This window comes from Gymnogyps californianus, chromosome 2, assembly GCF_018139145.2.
Source record: "Gymnogyps californianus isolate 813 chromosome 2, ASM1813914v2, whole genome shotgun sequence".
In the NCBI taxonomy this organism is placed as follows: Eukaryota; Metazoa; Chordata; class Aves; order Accipitriformes; family Cathartidae; genus Gymnogyps; species Gymnogyps californianus.
This window is the reverse complement of record NC_059472.1, coordinates 255,403-272,386: the sequence shown is the minus strand read 5'-3', so window position 1 is coordinate 272,386 and position 16,984 is coordinate 255,403. Positions and strand designations below refer to the sequence as shown.

Here is a 16,984-nt window from a genome sequence, read left to right as displayed (position 1 = left end):
CAGACGCCTCTCCCCACACACCCCTGCCCTCACCCCTGCCCACGCCTCTGCTCATGCCTGCTTCCCCCACCCCAGCACACATTTTCTCACAGTTCTCTGCACAAACCTTTCCCATTTATTCCCCTCAAGTTTGCCCAAAAATATTCAAGGCGGGGATCACATCATGAGTTTTCACATGGCACAAAGATTCTTTACTCCTTTTTCCCTAATCGTTGTAACATTTTACATGCTTTTGAGTGTTCCTGAGCCATAAGCTGACCTTTTCAGAGCTATCCGTGGTCATACCGAGATCTTGTTCCTAACCAGTAATTGCTAATGCACAGTCCATCCCCATGTAGGCACACAGGTGTTTCTCCCACATGCATAGCTCTGCACTAATTAACACTAAATTTTACCTACAATGTTATCGCACAGTCATTCTTTATCACATGATCTTCTGTGACTCATGGCCAACAGCTTTAGTTATGAATGCACTGAACAATTCTGTATTGCTGCAAACATATTGCGCCCACGCCTTGCACAGGTTCCCCCTCCACGTCCCTCTGGGCACCCACGCTGCCTGCACCCCCCGGCAGACAGACCCCGCACTCACGGCCGTACTCCGGGGGGAAGAAATGCAAGTTGCGTAGCTCTTCCCTCTCAATCCTGATGGGGCTTCGCAGGTCGTCCGGGAGGGCTGCGTCGGGGAACGAGAAATGTTCTGCATCACAACTCTTCTAAGCTGTCTCCCCAGGGCTGCGAGCATAGATGGGTGCCCCGAGGTAGCAGGGATTTCTGTGTGCGCTCCTGCCCATGCAGACCACCTGTGGGGCACTCGCTCCCCCAGGAGACCCCTCTGCTCCCACGGTAGGAACAGCAATTCCCTGAGGGACAGAGGCCCGCCCTGCCTGCAGAGCCCAGGACTGCTCCTCCGTGCTGCAGTGCCTCACTGGTGAGAGGCGCCCAGGGCCCGCAGGGGAGGAAGGTCGACCCAGGGACAGGACTGAGGTGCTGGGAGAGGTGGCAGAGGGACACTCACCATTTGCAAACACCCTGTGCCAGACTGCCGGTCAGCGCCGATCCGGAAGCGGACGAGTAAGAAGGCATGGAGCAGAGGACACAAAGAGAAGAGAAGGTAACTCCAAGCCTTGCACAGGTGATCCCCTCAGGGACCCTGCAGCTATTGCCTCTTCTGCCCAGCCAGAACCCCCTCGGCACACCACCCCGCACGACCCCACCACGTCCCTCGGCGGGCAGCTTCCTCCTGCTGACTTTTCTCATCAGCACTTGGAGCCACGGGCCTGTGAGGGCGGCAGCTTCCTACCTGAACCAATCTTTATGAGCCCGTTGTGCTGGATGAAGATGGTGTCGCTGGTGAGGTTGCCGTGGATGATGGGAGGCTCACAGGAGTGCAGGAAGCTGGGGAAGCACAAAGCTGCCCTGAGCACATTACCTGTGCCCAGCCTAGTGAGAAGCAGGACGGCCGATAGTGCAAGTGATGGCAAGCTTACCTGAGAGCAGACAGGATCTGAGTGCACCAGCGCTTCCAGGCCTAGAGCAGAGACCAGAGCTCTCCGTCAGACGAGACACCCATCAGAGCCCAGCAGCCGGATCAGGTCATTCCTACCTATTACCCAGTGACTGGGGAAATCAGCCCTCCACTAGCCCTGCAGAGACTGTTACTCAAAGATGAGCCACACGCTGTCCCAGCGACAATAGTCTCCTTTCCAACCCCTGTTCAAAGAACACCACCAAAGCTGAGAACTCATCCTTACCAGCAGGCAGAGCTCCCCTGAGCCCCAAAACCCCGGTGGGAGCATGGACAGACACATGACAGAGGAGGCAAAGCTAGCTATGGTTGTGGAGTCCATGCATATGTTTTCTGTGTACACACCAACAGTGAGTCTCAGTTCTAGGAGTGCCTAACTGCACTGGTGTGATACTGAGCTCAAAGTTCAGGGCAGGGCTTGCAAGGTCAAGCACAGGACCCCCAGAATGGTCACCCAGCTCCTCAGTCACAGCCAGCTGAGACCTGCCTGGAAAACCATTAGTCAGACCCATACTGAGTGGGTTTGAAGGTGAAACCGGTCCCTTCAACCCAAGTAGTAACCTAGCCACAAGCCCACTATCCCTCGTTGAGGGTGGTGGAGACGCAGGCCTCCCAAAGCACAATGCGGCCCCAGGAGCAGTCAGCATCACACAGCTGAACCTCACTGCAGCAGCTTCCAGGAGGTTCCCCACCCTCGGGATCAGATCCTGACAGCAGGATCTGTTTCTGGACTGTCCTGGGGAAGTCCTGCTCTTGCTCTGGCCCTCACCAAGATGCCATCACCCTATAGCAGAGAGTCCCTGGGTAACTCAGGGAGCAATGATACACGCTTACTCTGCCTTATAAGAGACCAGAGACCCTCTCTGTGCCAGTGGACACAGAGCTACCCACTTCACCTGGGACACCCTGCGCGTGCTCCCAGGGAACCTACCCTGGCATTCATGGCCTTGTGGTTTTTCTTGGTTTTCTTCAGGAACTGTTTCAGGCTCCCTGAGGACACATATTCTGTGATGAAGATGACCTGGCAGGGAAGAGAGGTGTCAGCTTCCCAGCATCCCCGCACAGCCAGCACTGTGCACAGCCCGTGGGGTGCACCAGCCAGCAGCACGCAGCCTGCACCGGCCCCGCACACGGGTGAGAGCGGGCTGCTGGCAGCAGTGTCCTGGAGAAGGAAGGGGAGTCCCGGGGAGCGGGGTCAGGAGCAGAGCTAGGATCCCTGCCTGGCTCCCACTGGCATCCCTCCCCCAGCTCGGAGACCCACTGGACACTTTGCCTCCGTGAGACCTCCCTACCCGTGCCTTCGAGTCTTTCACATCCAGCCAGTATTTGTGAAGCTTTACAATGTTGGGATGATCCACAAGCACCAGCTGCTCAAACATGGTCTTGATCTTCTCCTGCGGGCAGAGTGCGGACAGGTGAGGTGGCAGGTCCTGGGATGTGGCAGGACACCTCTGAGAGCAAGGGAACCTGGGGCTGGGGAGAAGGCTGTGCCCCTGGTCACAGGGAAAGCTATTTTCAGGGTACAGAGGACACACGGAGCTGTCTTTGTGAGAGAAGCCAAGGCAAAGCACAATGCCACAAAGACAGGAGCACAGCATGACAGGCTGTGATTAGCACTGCTGACCGAGGAGCGCCCACGAACAGCAGGGACCAGTGCTGCCGCCCAGGAAGGTGCAGCGGGCGGTCTCAGGGGAGGTGGGCACAGTCCCTGCTGGGGAGGGATGGCTCACCTCGTGTGCTTTAAAGGCCTTCTTGTCGGTGAAGAGCAGCTCGTTCCACACCACCTCCACGCCCTCCTCTGTGTCCATGGCAAGGAAGGTGCTCTGGATGCCCGGCATGTTCCCCTGATTCACCTGCAAGGCACGGGAAGGTGTGAGACAGCCTGGCTGCAGCCCTGCCCACAGCTCCCGCTCCCACCGGAGAAACATGCTGCGTGGACGTAGGTGGTCTCTGCTACCACTCCTGCGGAGGACTCCAGCCCGCAGGAGGCTCTGGCCAGGAAATGGTGAGTGGAGCAAACCCCCAGCCTGCTGCCTGTTCTGCCCTGCCCTCGGGACCTGCCTGCTTGGGAGCTCAGGCATTGCAGCAGCCAGCACCGTTTCTCCAGGACGTGAGGGCACCGGAGAGAGCCAGCGACTCAGAGCAGTTCCCATGCCAGCCCCTCTCGACTATTCTAGCCCAGCGAGAAGCCAGCAGTGACAGTCACCTGCCGGCCCCACTCCTGCACGCAGATGGGGAGACCCACGTGGACCCCACTTCCCAGCAGCCGTGGGGGAGAAACCCACACCCACGGCTGATGGTCACGCTCACGTTAGACAGGGCAAATTAGATGGTCCAGACAAACCAAAGCCATAACATCATCTCTTTTAACATCCTGAGGAGACTGGGGGCAACACCCCATGCCCCAGGGTCTGTCTGATGAGTTCCCATCCCCAGAGGTCACAGAGCTGCATCCCAAGACCCCGTGGAGAGCAGCTCTGCAGACATCACCTCTGCAGGCCACGTCCAGCACGGACCCAGCCACGGCAGCCCCATCCCTGTGCTGGGTCTCTGCCGATCCTGCCTTGAGGGCAGCACCAGATGGCCGGTCCCCAGGGCCAGCCAGGACTGCCAGGTCCCGGCTCCAGCCCAGGTAAAACCTGCTCAAAAGGCACCCAGTTCTGATAGGGGCTCAACAGCACAGAGACACTCCCGCCCAAGGACCAGGGGGTCCTGCCTCCCGGGAGCAGTGCCTGCTGCATCCCAAACGGCCGTCTGCACTGGGCTCTGCGCAGTCGCTGCCCTCACTCTCCCCTCACAAAAGCATCACTGCACGGGAGCAGGCCTGCAGCCCCCCACCTGCCCCTTCCCTCCTCCAGCGGGCCCGGGGGCAGTCTGGGGCCGGAGCCATCCTCCCCCTTCAGCCCTGGCAGCTTGGGCAGAGGCAGCACTGCCCGCTCCCGTCTGCCATGCGGCAGGGGCAGCACGGAGCTGCCAGCAGCCAGATGAAAAGGGGGATTGTTCTGCTGCTTCCAGGGGCAGGTACGCAGCGTCCCGCCGCTGCGGCTTGGACCGCTGTGGCACGGGGCAGCTGTGGGCGCAGGCGCAGGCACGCAGCACCCCCAGCTCATTAGCAGGGGACAGACGGGCAGCTCGTGGCCCAGTTCCTGCTGCGGACACACAAAGCACCTCTGTTACTTGTTCTCTCCGCTCACAGGCTCCACATGCTTCGCACAAAGCCCAGCATGGACAGCCAGCGATGCGGCCAGCTGGCCTCGCTGACCACAGCCTTCCCAGCAAGTCCCAGCAGCCTCCCGGGGATCCCAGTGCAAACACAGCCAGCACAGGAGCGCCCAGCAAGGGCACTGCTGGGGGAGCCACTGCAAGGGGGTGGTAGGGAGACGGCTCAGCCCTCACCCCAATGCCCCCACAGCAGGGCCGTCACACCAGCCGCTGTGAACCCCGAGCCGTGGTCCTTCTGGAGATGCTGATGCTGCTGGTGGAAAGCAAGGGTGGGTCTTCTCTTTCCCAAATTGAAACACTGTGAAGCTGCTCTTCCACCTCTCCCCAAAAATGCCACTGGAAAATCAGCTCATGGCCTTGAGAAAAATCCTGTCCTGAAACCAGTGAGTGGCCACAAGGCCAAGAACAAGGAGTCAAATGGAGAGCATGGACACGAACAGCCTTTCAGTTGCCACAAGGACACGCGGGAGCAACAGAGTTCTGCATGAAGGTTACTGATGCCCGGCTTGAAGGCACAGCCGGGTCTGAAAACCTCAGGTGCCACCTCCTCATCTGCCTCGTCGTGGGGCCACAACGTTCCTGTGTGCAGACACTGAGCCTACAGCGGGACCCAACCTGCAGGGCCACCACACCCTGTGCCTCCCATCCCCACGCCTGGATGAACCGTGTGCCTGCCAGCCCCCTCCCATCCCCGGGCAAGCAATGCCGCCTCCCACTTGCTCAGAGCTTGACGTAAGAACAGCCAGGCTGAATCGGACCAGCTGCCTGTCTGAGAGTGACCCACAGGAGAAGTCCGGGGTCGTCCCTCTGCCGCAGCCTCCCAGCTTTCTGAGCCCAAAGGGGTATCCTGGTGCTTAAGGCTCCGGACAGTGGATCTGTTGCTATCTGGGAGGCTCTGGTACGTGGTGAGGAGCATCAGACAGGCCTACAGGGGAGGAAATGTTCCCTGCTCCGTGCAGATGCGAACGTGCTCAGTCTTGTGCTGAATGACAATAAAACTGATACTGAACAGCTGTCTTGTGCACCGAGCTCCGAGACTGCATAAGTAAATAAATGCTGCATTATAATCACAGAGGTGACTGGGACAAAAGGAACCGGCCACAGGTCACCTTGATTATCTCACGCCATGCCTTTCAGGGGTTCCCGGCAGCTCCATGTGCTGCTAATGGTGGACACCACGTGGAACAGGCAAAACTCCAGAGCCGGACTGGGCAAAGTCCCTGCTCAGGCTGCTTCCAGAAAGCCCTTGGCAGGAGCTGAGGCCAGCCAGGAGAGATCACTGGGGACAAGTAAGCGAAGGTTTACAAAAGATCAGATTGCATCTTACAATAAGTTGCTCCCTTTTGAGCTTTTCACGTCAGCAAGGACTGAAACAGTCCACAGAAAAAGGCTTAGGGATGTAGTTCTGGGGCCTTGGGAGAGCAGCTGTTAAACAAGGAAGGCATGGGGCTGGAGAGGAATGGACAGGCATTTCTGCTGCCACTGGCATTTAGACCTGATTTGGAGAAGAAAATAAGGACAAGGTGGGTTGTTACCTTTCTCGGGTCTAGGAGACTGGAGAAAAGGCATGGCCACGGTGCTTGGAGGAGATGGCACGCTGCCGGTCCTCTGCTTCTCCCCAGACACCCGCACTGGCGTCCTCAGGACAAGCATGTGCTGGCCCCATCTCTCGGCAGAGACATCCTGCTGCCCTCCTGTGCCCCCCAGAGCACCCCTCCACGCCATCTGGACCAGCACGCCCCAGCCACCCGAGGGACACCGAGGACAGAGCAGTCCCAGAGGCCTCCTCCATTGGTGGCCCCGCTCCCAGGACCTTAGCACGGGAGCAGGACCAGGGCAGACAGCTTCTGGGTGAGGGAAGCGGTCCAGCCCCCAGCACAGCCGTGGGGACTGACCACTGGACCCGGGCACTCTCCCATGCCCGAGCAGCCGTCTCACATCCTCATCCCTCAGCACAGCCATGGTGACCAACCACTGGACCCAGGCACTCTCCCGTGCCCGAGCAGCTGTCTTGCATCCTCAGCCCCCAGCACAGATGTGTTTCTCCTGTACCTGCTCTCCCCTCTGCCCTCCTGCCTGTCAGAGGCAGGAGAAGCACCCAGTGGGCTCCAACTCAACGGGCAGCCCCTCTGCGAGGGAGGCCAGTTCCTGCCTGCAGGTACTTTACCCGAATAATTTCAAAAGTTTGGCGTAAGTTCACCGCTTTGTCTCCAAGGCAGCCCAGCAGGCAAAGCCTCAGCCCTCAGCCCTGATTAATGCCGAGCAGCAGCAGGGTCACACTGCCAGCCCTGGCTCCCTGGGACCATTAGCACCGCTGAAGAGCACACACAGACCCTGCCCGGAAACCTGGGTTTGCATTGGGCGCCTCACTGTGCAGAGGAAGGATAAGCTGGAGATCTCTCGGAAATGAGGCAAAGGCACTGAAAAAGCTCCCTCTGCTTGACTTGGCAGTGGCTGCTGGGGAAACGCAAGCGCAGGCTGTGCCACTGGCTGGGGCGAATGCCGGGAGGGAGGGCGGCTGCCCGAGGCACTGCGGGAGGGATGTGCTGGAGGGCCAGAGCAAAGGGGCAGGCAGGGCAGGCAGGCTGGGAAGGGGGTGCCAGGCAGGAGGCTGCAGGGGTGAGTGGTGGGACGGTGACCCTCACCCCCCATTCCTGCAGGCTCCCTTTGCCCCCACAGGGCTGTCGGTGCCAGGACAGGGGATGAGATGCAAAGCAGCAGCAGGGAAGGGGAGGGAAATGGCGTGTTTCCTTCTCACACCCTGAGCCCAGGCATCGCCGTCGCATAACCATCCCGAAAAAGACTGTACCAACAGAAACACAGAGGGGCCATTAAAGAGGCCACCAGGAGACAGCCGACCAGGCTGGAGGATACACCAGGAGGCTGACCCACAGCCTCCGTGCATCCCGAGGCTGGAAGGAAGAGGACCAAACCTCTTCAGGGATTTTTCTGGACTGGTGCTGAGCCAGAGACCAGGGGAAAGATGAAGTTTTGGGAATCAAAGGCCCATGAACAGGCATGAGAGCAAGGCAGCTGCCAGCACTCTGTACACTTGCCCTGTCCATACCGGAGCCAAGCCGAGTTCACTTCCTGAGCTGCTGCCCAGCTCCCGCCTGCCTGCGGCACACAGGGGTGCACAGCCCATGCGGGACAGAGCCCTTCCCCACCCACCGCGGGCTGGCAGCAGCCCTGCGAGCACCCGTGGCCCCGCCGCCTGCACGAGGGCTGCGCAGTCGTTCCTGGTGCAGCAGCCACCACTCTGGGTGCAGCGGATAGCCCTGGGGACAGAAGGCCAGGACATAAGAAATGGCACAGTCTGGAGGACACAGGGCAAAGCCAAAGAGACACCCAAAGGGAGAGCCAAGCAAGAAGGAGGAGCAGTTACCCGGATTACAGGGCCCCAGGCTCTCCAGGCTCACTGAGACCAGCCGTGCCATGCTGGCAAGAGCACCAGGACCCACCTGGTTGTACGGCAACAGCAGACACGTGTTGATGCTACAGGTCACAACCCCCATGCGCCTCTGTCAGGGGAGCAGTGCCAGTACTGCTCTGCCACAGAGCAGAAATCCCTGGTTGCTGGTAATGAGAGGAAGGCTAGCAGGACATGACGATGGTGATGCTCACTGTGTGCACGGTTTACCTGACTCCTCGTGACACCGCGACGTTATCCCTTTTGGCACTGGAAACTGGCAGGATTTGCTGGGGCCACAAGGCCGAGCAGGGAACACAATGTGCCTGGGAGAGCACTTTCGCAGAGTAAATCCCAACCTGGCCCTCCACTCCAGCATCTCATAAGCCTGGGCAACAGTAAAGGCTGTGTTTGGGCTCCTCAAGGGACTTCTGTTCAGGTTACAATCAGCAAGGAGGTGCTGCTAAGGCATGGGGACACATCTTAGGCAGCAGAGACTGTCCTCTCAGAGCAATGTGTGCAAGCAGCAGAGACAGAGGACTGTGTCTCTGCAGGGACTCCCTTTCCAGCCCGCTGCCTGAGGCTGGGCTCCCCTTGCCTACTCCAAACCACGTGTTCCCTGGCCCTGACAGAGGCTGCACTCCTTTCTCCACCACCCCATGCTATGTAACATGCAGGGCAGGGGTGACTGTTGCAACATGGAAATAATTTTTTAAAACATGTAAAAGGAAAAAAAAGGGAGCTAAGAGGGCTGAGGCCCCACTCTGACACTGTGCTGCTTCCTTCAGCTTACCAAGGGACAGGGACAACAAACGGCAGTGGCAGGCAGAGCCTGCCTGATCACCAGTGCGCCGAGGAGCAGAAGCTGGAGCAGGTCCTGCAGGAGCAGCGGCATGCAGGCAGTGGGCACCCAGGGGGTGAGGAAGGCTCATCCACAGTCCCGCTGTGCATGTGTGATTCTCTGGCTGAAGAGCCAAGACACCCCCCTCTCCTGAGCTGGGAGCTCTCTGCCCAGGGTCTGAGACTCGGCGGCATGGCTCTGAGCTCTCTGCTTCCAGAGCCCCGTTTCAAGCACCAGACCTGCCACTAACAGCCCCTTTGTCCCTAGGGAGGAGGCCGGGACCAGCAGCAGCCCCGAGCAATTACGGAGCAATCTGCTCCTGAGCCTGGCTGGGCTGCTGGCTACATTTCACCTCGTGGCAGGTACGCCAAAGGCTGTGACAGAAGAGCTAGCTGGGTGACATCCATCCATACTGCTACCTGCGGTCCACAGCAAAACAACAGATGAAGCCTACAATGTCCTGTGACTCTGCAGGAGCAGGACAAGGGATCTGTGGTGCCAGATAAACCTGTTCTCTCTGTGTGATCGTGTTACACAATTAGCAGGTGAAGGGAACACATGAGACGGAAAATATTTTGATTCCACTGAAGCATTTGATCCTACCTCTCACAAAAACATATTCTCAGCAGTAATTGAGACCAGCACGGATACAGGGCTAATACACTACCAGCTGGAGAGACCTAGCCGAGCAGGGATGGTGGCTGCTGCTTACAGAGCTGGGAGGCAACGGCACGGGTCAGGGCGAGCTCTGCTGCGGTTTCACATCAGTGCAATCATGGAGGGAAGTGAGGCAGGTACAGGTGAACGGCACTCGTCCTGGACAACGCTGGAGGAGTGGTGACCCTCAAAAAGGAGAGAAGGAGCAGAGCTATGGGCAGAAAATAGAAGTGGCATTCAGCCAGTCAACCAGGAAAAATAACTACGTGCCCAGCTCCGCTGCAGGCAGGGGAGATCGAGGGAGGGAAACAGATTTGCGGCCAACACAGCAGGATGTGCAGCAGCAGCGCTCTCCCATCCTGGGGCATGAGGGCCACCCACTTCATCCAGCCCTTTTCCATGAACTCTCACTATCCATCCCCAGGAGATCTCCTGCCTGTCAGCAACAGCAGGGAGGTCATTGCTTAACACCTGTAGACAGGGAGAGGAAGCCTCCCCCAGCAGGATCTGGAGCAGGCCTCCTCAGAAACGCAACCACCGGCCAGCCTGTCCCCTCTGCCTGCGGGAGGGAGGGCTGGAAGTCTTTCCTTTCTCTCCATACCCATGGTTGCCCTTCCCTCTTGCCCAGCAGCTGCCAGAACAAACACTGTGATCCCTGTTCTCCTTCCACTGCTGAGAAAAAGGGACAGAAGAGTATTTTTCCACTGCCCAGATAAGAGCCAGGAGAGATCCTGCACGCTGAAGGCAATACAAGTGTTGTTATTTCCTGGGCAGAAGACGTACCATTGCGCACACGCCTGCCCTGCGGACAGGGGCTGCTCAGCAAACGGCCCGGCAGGAAGCCGGACCCCAGGGAGCTGTTTGCTTTACCTCCAGGGCACTGCACGCCCCTGGGAAGGAGACGCGAGCCTGTGGTCACTGCCCAGCCCAGGCAGCTTTGCTGCCTGGCTAAACTGCACCTCGGAAATTCACTGGCAGCATCACTGAAACCCGGGACACACGGCCGGCAGCCCAGCAGGTTTGCAGCAGGCGTTAGAGAAGGCTCTGCAGAATACAGTAGGAAAGGGAAAGGATCCCTGCCACCAGCCTGCACCAGGCAGGCAAGCAGAGCCCGGACGGGTTGGGCTGGGAGCAGGAGGTGCCCCAGGACAGACTGGGCGTGCAGTACCCCACCCTGCTGCTGCAGGCCCCCAGTGCCCGCCAGTCTGAACTGGGGACAAACGCCCAGGGACGGGCTTTGCAGTGCTTGTCCAGAAAGCAATGGACTGCGTTGGCTGGTCATCCAAGCCCAGCTGGAAAACAACAAACAGCAACCCTTTATGAGTCAGGCAGGAGACCGGTGACCAGTATGAATTAGCCCAGTTAAGAGGAATTCGGTGTGATTTACCCTGTTGACTGCGCTGGGAGGGGGATTTGCCCTCCTGCTGAGCTGGCACAGAGCGAACGCAAGCTGAACAGCTGAGCTGTCAGCAGTGCAGTTTCAATGAAAGCTAACAAAAATACCTTGCTGACCAGTATCTGATCGCTACGGGGGAATGCTAAAACACTGCCTTTCATGTGTTTACTGTCAAATGCTAACTTGTCAAATGGAAGAGCCAACCAACGAGCATTTGATCACCCTTTAATCCATTTTGTAACATGACCGTGGGACACCTCCCTCGTCCCACAAGTAAAATATAAAAGCCTCTGGGACCGTGCGTGTTCTCTGGTTACATCAGAGAACAAGGAGAAAGGAGACAAGGGACACAAAAGGTGTACAAGCCTGCAAGACTCATATACAATGTCTGGCCACTGTAACCAAAAATACCTGCATGGGAAAACCGATGAAAGGGCAAAAAAAGCTTGGTAAAAACAGGAAAGGGAACAAAACATGGACAATGCCGGTAATTGTAGTACTTCTCTTCCGTGTCTAGTTTGGAGGGAGCACAGAAGGAGCAGCCTGGGAACTGCTGAGCTGTGTGCATTTGGGACATGGTGGAGAAGCTAGAGCAGACAGGTAGTGCCTTAGGAGCACACCGAGTAGCCCAGGAGCAACGAGCTGCAAACAGAAAGGCATTCTTGTGGAGAATATGAATGGAAATAAAAGAGCATGTTACCGCATGAAACAGGACAGGTTTCTGCATTAACCTTTACCACTCGGCTGACGTCACCTCCCTCCCCAGCAGTGAGAACAAGGCAGAAGATTGTTATGACCGGGTAAGATCATGAAGGATTAAAGGATCCTTGAAATGGAGAAAGTAGCACAGGGAAAGCGGACCTGAAGCAAAAGGCAAAACAGTCCCCGCGCATCACCCACACGAGCTAGAAGGGTAACGAGGAGGACACTAAATCTGGCAGGCAAAATCTTGTTTGTTGCTGGACCCACAGAATACACTGTCTGCTCCCAGCAAAGTTTATCTATCCGTGAGTTATGCCACCTTAGCTCAAACAATTTCATCTTGCTTTCACAAATGTCCTCAGTTAAAACCACCTGGGGTGCCCCACCTCTTATTTGGAGCACAGAGCAAAACCTCACGATATTAACCTGTCTGATCAGCTGAGGTCAGCAGGTTCACAAGTAAACTCATCCTGGAAAGTTAAACAACAGCAAACAAAAGCCGTAAAACCAGTAAGGGGTAGAAAAAAATAGATGGCATGAAAAGAAAGAGCTATGTCCTTCAGCTGATCCCCTCTGCTCTGGAAAAGCGCTTCACAACAAAACACACTTCAAGTCCTAGTCTCCTGGGAGGGCTGGCAACAAAGCAGCCTTTAAAAATAACTCTGGTGGCAAATATTAAATAGTTGGATGCTCTCCAAATATCTATCACAGAACTGGTTAACCTCACTGCAAACTGCAAACGTAATTAATACCTAAAAAAAGGGAACCCCCTTGCACCTCAGTGTATTCAAATGCTTAGATTATTTTTTCCGTATTTTGTTTTCATTTTCTGATCTGTGGGAACCTATAGCAACATTTCATAACCTCCCCCTCTTGCAGATTTTTTAATATCACTCTATTTTATTTAAATTCTGCTTCAGCATTCCTTCTCTTTCTTTCTGTTATTGTTTCCTACACATTCAGTCATTAACCCTTTTACTAAACAAGGTGACCAAAAGGAGAGCAACGGACTATTTCAAGTGAAAACGCGACCAGCCCTGCTCTAGCCATCAGCAGCTGTGCTGGAGCTGCCAGCACCGTGAAGCAGAACGCCGTGTCAGAGGCAATGGCAGAGTTACAAGCGGAGAAGCAACTCTAAAATTCGGTCCCGTGAACCACAGCTGAGCTTTGCCACAGCAAGCACGCGCTCTCATCCGAAGGGAAAAGGCCCTGAGGAATACCAAAGGCAACCCAGAGCGCACTCGGTCCAGGACATTCCTGCAGGGAGCACAACGGGCAGAACCGACAGGCGGGGACACCCAGAGATGGACGGGAGAGATGCTGGAGAGGTTGTTGAAATAATGGCCTGAACCCGGTCTATGTTACAGATTAATGCGGTGGTACCAGTGCCTCTGAGCAGCGGAGTCCACAAACATCTACTGGTCGTAACAGTCCCCTTTCCAAATGGAAAAAGGGGTTGCAAAAGCAAAGCAACATGGATAAAAACAGTTTGATCTGAGTAACAAGGTGCTAGGGGGTTCATTCAGGAAACTGTATTCAGACAAGGACAGTTGCAAAACTTTTAACATAAGCAGTAAACCAAGTTTCTTCTTCCTTGCTACTCTTACTGCACAGGGTGGGTGGAAAAAGTAAATGAAGTCATCATACCAATGCTGAAATAAACATATCTTCCTACATGGAAAAGTCTACAACAGCAGCATTCCTTTGCTGCACTTTCACACTAATAGCAGGGAGAGCAATGAAAGAGGCAGAACACGGGTTGTGCTGACACTGAACGTGAAGTCACCGAAGGATTCACATGACTGTTTCTCCACATATGTTGCAGAGATAATGTAAGTGCTTTTACTTCCTGAACTGCTCATGGAAATCTGTGACTTCATATCCATCATGAATATATGCATCATAAATAGGCAAAGGAAGTGGTGAAGGGAAATGTTTTCTTCTTTGGTGGGCATGGCCAGACCCAGCACAGCATTAAGATCATGGCACATTTTAGCTGTTGCATTCATACCTGAAATGTGGTGTAATAATGCACAGTGGGTTCATGAGCCGCTGCTCTGCATTCTCCCAGTGGAGTATGGCTACAATGGCCATGTGTAAAAACAAAGGTGTACATGTAATTAATACATACACATTAGCAATTTATCATAACCTGCTTCTCAGCCTATACTACTGAGCATCACAGTTTAAGCATTAAAACACTGTATGGGGCGCTTGCCTCTGCCCACTTCAGCTCTCCAGGCTCCAGACACTGCTCCAAGCCACATGCCTGGGCTCTCTCTGCCTGCTGCAGAGACGGCAGGTCACAGGCAGCTCTCCCACCTCTCTGGACTGATTCTCGAAACCGCAAGACCTTAGATCAAGCACAGCACTGTGGATCCCGCACAGGACTCGACTGTTCCGGCAAAAGCAAATTAAGGAGAATAAATAATTACAATGAATCATCAGGATAGTGAGGGAAAATCCCTATTGGTAAAAACACTTGAAGTGCTTACGGCAATCAGAACGTGTGTTAAACAGAATGGCTGTTCATCAATGTTAGAAGATAACCATATCGACAGCTTACAGACAGCAAATGGTGTTTTTTCTGCCTGGTACGTAACTAAGCATCTATGGATTTGCAACAAACTAGTCTCTTACACAAAACTTCCTTCACTTTGCAATTTAGGCAGTACTACCACTTCCCTGTTCTAGTTCATGTGCATTTTGTTGCGGCAGCTTTACAGATCCTGAACCCTGAAACCTGCACTTGCTAAACAGGCCGCTCTCCTTTGGGTCCATCACCTGAACGCTCGCTTCCCCAGGGGCGTGCAGCCCAGCCTCGGCACAGCAACACAGACCTGGTGAGTAGCCGGCAGGCCTCTCGTGTTGCCAAAGGTGTGATTGCAGCGCTGCAACTCATCGCTGTGATGTGTGACTGTATCACACACCACCAAGACTCACGAGCCTTCCTGCCACTGCCTGCTGTCCTGCAACACTCAGGAAAGGCCACTCCACCCTTCCCACCTCTCTGGCAAGAAAAACTCCCTGCAGATGGATAGCATGGCACAGCGACCGATTACCAAAATGTCTGTGTAGAAATGTCACTGATGGGGCTGCGCTCCACGTTTGTTTCGACTGCTCCCACACACTGCACAGGGGGACAAACCTCCAGGGGCCAGTTCCAGCCACTGCAACACCACTCCAGAAAGCTCCCTTGTCAAAATTAAATGTTGAAATACACATCAGTAAACGTCACCACTAGGTCAAAATAGATGGAGATCGTTCAAATGAGAAATGACCTCCAAGTCATCTCTTTGCCAAGGACAGCTAGGGGTTTCAGGCTGTTTTGGTGGGTCACAGACTAACACACATCATCCAAGAACTGTGTGAAAAAACATAATGCAACTACAGGTCAGATGCGATTAAATTACAGGGCCTTATCCAGTACCTACACCAAATGTTTCCACGCTGATGCTTGTTTCCAACACACAGTGGAGGTCATTTTAAGTCTGTACATCTAATTACAGGGGTATCACGGTATTCTTAGCTAAAAAACTAGTTTCCACACAGCTTTCCTCACCTCTTCAGCTGTCCCGCAGAGCCACCCTGGCAGAGAGACCACGGGAGAGGCAGGGGTCTGTCTGTCAGCTGCGCCTGTACCGTCCCCCCACGCCTCACCTGCGGCATGGAGGGCGCACTGCAACGCCTGCACCAGCAGCTGAAGCTCGGTCAGATGCAGGCCACAGACAGAGGGACGGCTGATGATGGGTGCCAGCAAAGCCCATCCCAAAAAAGATGAAGGAAACACCACAAGACAAAGATACAGCTGGCTCCGACACCTCGGATGTGCACATGGGTGGGATCTGATACTCTGGGAGCACCAAGGACAAGCAGGGGAAGGAGCCATGGGGTTTTGAACGTGGTGTCAGGTCCCGGCACTCACCACGTAGCATGCATACTGCTGCATGCACACTGTGGGACAAGGCTCAGGCACCAGCCATGTGGCATGTACACCCTGACGCAAGGCCCTGATGTAAAGAAGATGTGTGGCAGAGCTGGTACGGTAGCAGAAACGGAGAAGATCAAAGGGTGATGTGCGGGTGTTGAAGCACCAGACAGCTCAGAGGGACACAAGAATGGCAGGTGCTGGTGGCACCGACGTTAGCAGGTTATCAAGATCTCAGCAAAGCCCAGACTGGGAAAACAGCCTAAAACATGGGCAGCCTGCAGCGAGATGCGAGCACTCTGGACTACTGACAGGTCGTTAACAGGTGATGGTGGGAAGATAAAGAACAGGATTGGCCTAGATGGGCCCTTTTGTCCTTCAGGAACTGACAGTGCCTGTGATGTCTGTCTCTCAGTGCTGTCTCACCCCTGCCTGGGGTCAGGATTCACCCACTGACTTTGGTCCCTGTTCCTGGCTGCCCTGACAGAGGCAGGGAGACTCAGGCTCCACTTTTCAGGGGAGACGGTCATTACACTGACATGGGGGACATGTCTGGAAGAAAGAGGGCAGGGGGTGATGATGGGAGCGCTGCAAAACCCTGGTGGACACGCTGCAGAAGGGCTGTGCTGAGCCCCTGCGCTGGCCAGATAAGCTGAAGTGGTCCAAACCCCTTGTCTGGAGAGGAGGAACCGGGTTCTCCAGCCCTGGAGGCAGCGGTGCAGGGGCCAGCCCCTGTCACCGCCGTGCCCTGCGATTTACCCGGCAAGTCCTCATTCCCGCAGGAGCTGCCCAGCCAGCGACCCGTGGTTACCGGCCGGCCACCCGCACCGCTGCCACCAGGCACAGCTCAAAGACCGAGCCCAGCAAAAGCCTCCAGGTCCGGGCTCAACGCTGGCTCCGACAGCGCCCGGTCTCCTTCCGACGGGGCCCACGAGCCGGCTGCGAGCGGGCGGCCCAGCACGGCTGGTCCCCCGGGCGTCGATGCCCTCCGCTGCGGGCTGCACGCCCGGGACTGCCCCGCTCCCTCGGGGCACAGCCCGGCTCCCCGCACCGGGGCACGGCGAGCCGGGCTCCCCCCGCACCGCGCCACGGCGAGCCCGGTTCCCCGCACCGGCGCACCCCGCGCCTCCGGCCGCCCCCGGCGGCTCGCTCCCCCGCCGGAGCAGCTCTCCGCATCGGCCTCCGGCCGCGGCCATCGCCCTTGCCCTGGGCACCTGCGGGCGCCGACCGAGTCTCGGCAGGGCTGCCCGTGCCCGGGGGATGCGGCCGCCCCGGCCCCGGCCCCGGCCCCAGCCCCGGCC

The 16,984-nt window shown here is 56.3% G+C and overlaps 1 protein-coding gene across 2 annotated transcripts in view; it reads right to left on the bottom strand.

Annotated features, from left to right (window-relative positions):
- Nucleotides 1–16,984, bottom strand: part of NRBP2 (nuclear receptor binding protein 2) — a 30,367-nt gene that overhangs the window by 12,346 nt on the left and 1,037 nt on the right. For both annotated transcript variants that reach the window (XM_050892181.1, XM_050892180.1), the window contains exons 2-8: nucleotides 3,259–3,381; nucleotides 2,821–2,922; nucleotides 2,460–2,549; nucleotides 1,491–1,531; nucleotides 1,304–1,398; nucleotides 1,019–1,042; nucleotides 593–676 (exon numbers count right to left, since the gene is read on the bottom strand). In XM_050892181.1, the coding sequence (XP_050748138.1) occupies nucleotides 593–676; nucleotides 1,019–1,042; nucleotides 1,304–1,398; nucleotides 1,491–1,531; nucleotides 2,460–2,549; nucleotides 2,821–2,922; nucleotides 3,259–3,381 (559 nt within the window). The remainder of the gene's footprint in view (nucleotides 1–592; nucleotides 677–1,018; nucleotides 1,043–1,303; nucleotides 1,399–1,490; nucleotides 1,532–2,459; nucleotides 2,550–2,820; nucleotides 2,923–3,258; nucleotides 3,382–16,984) is intronic.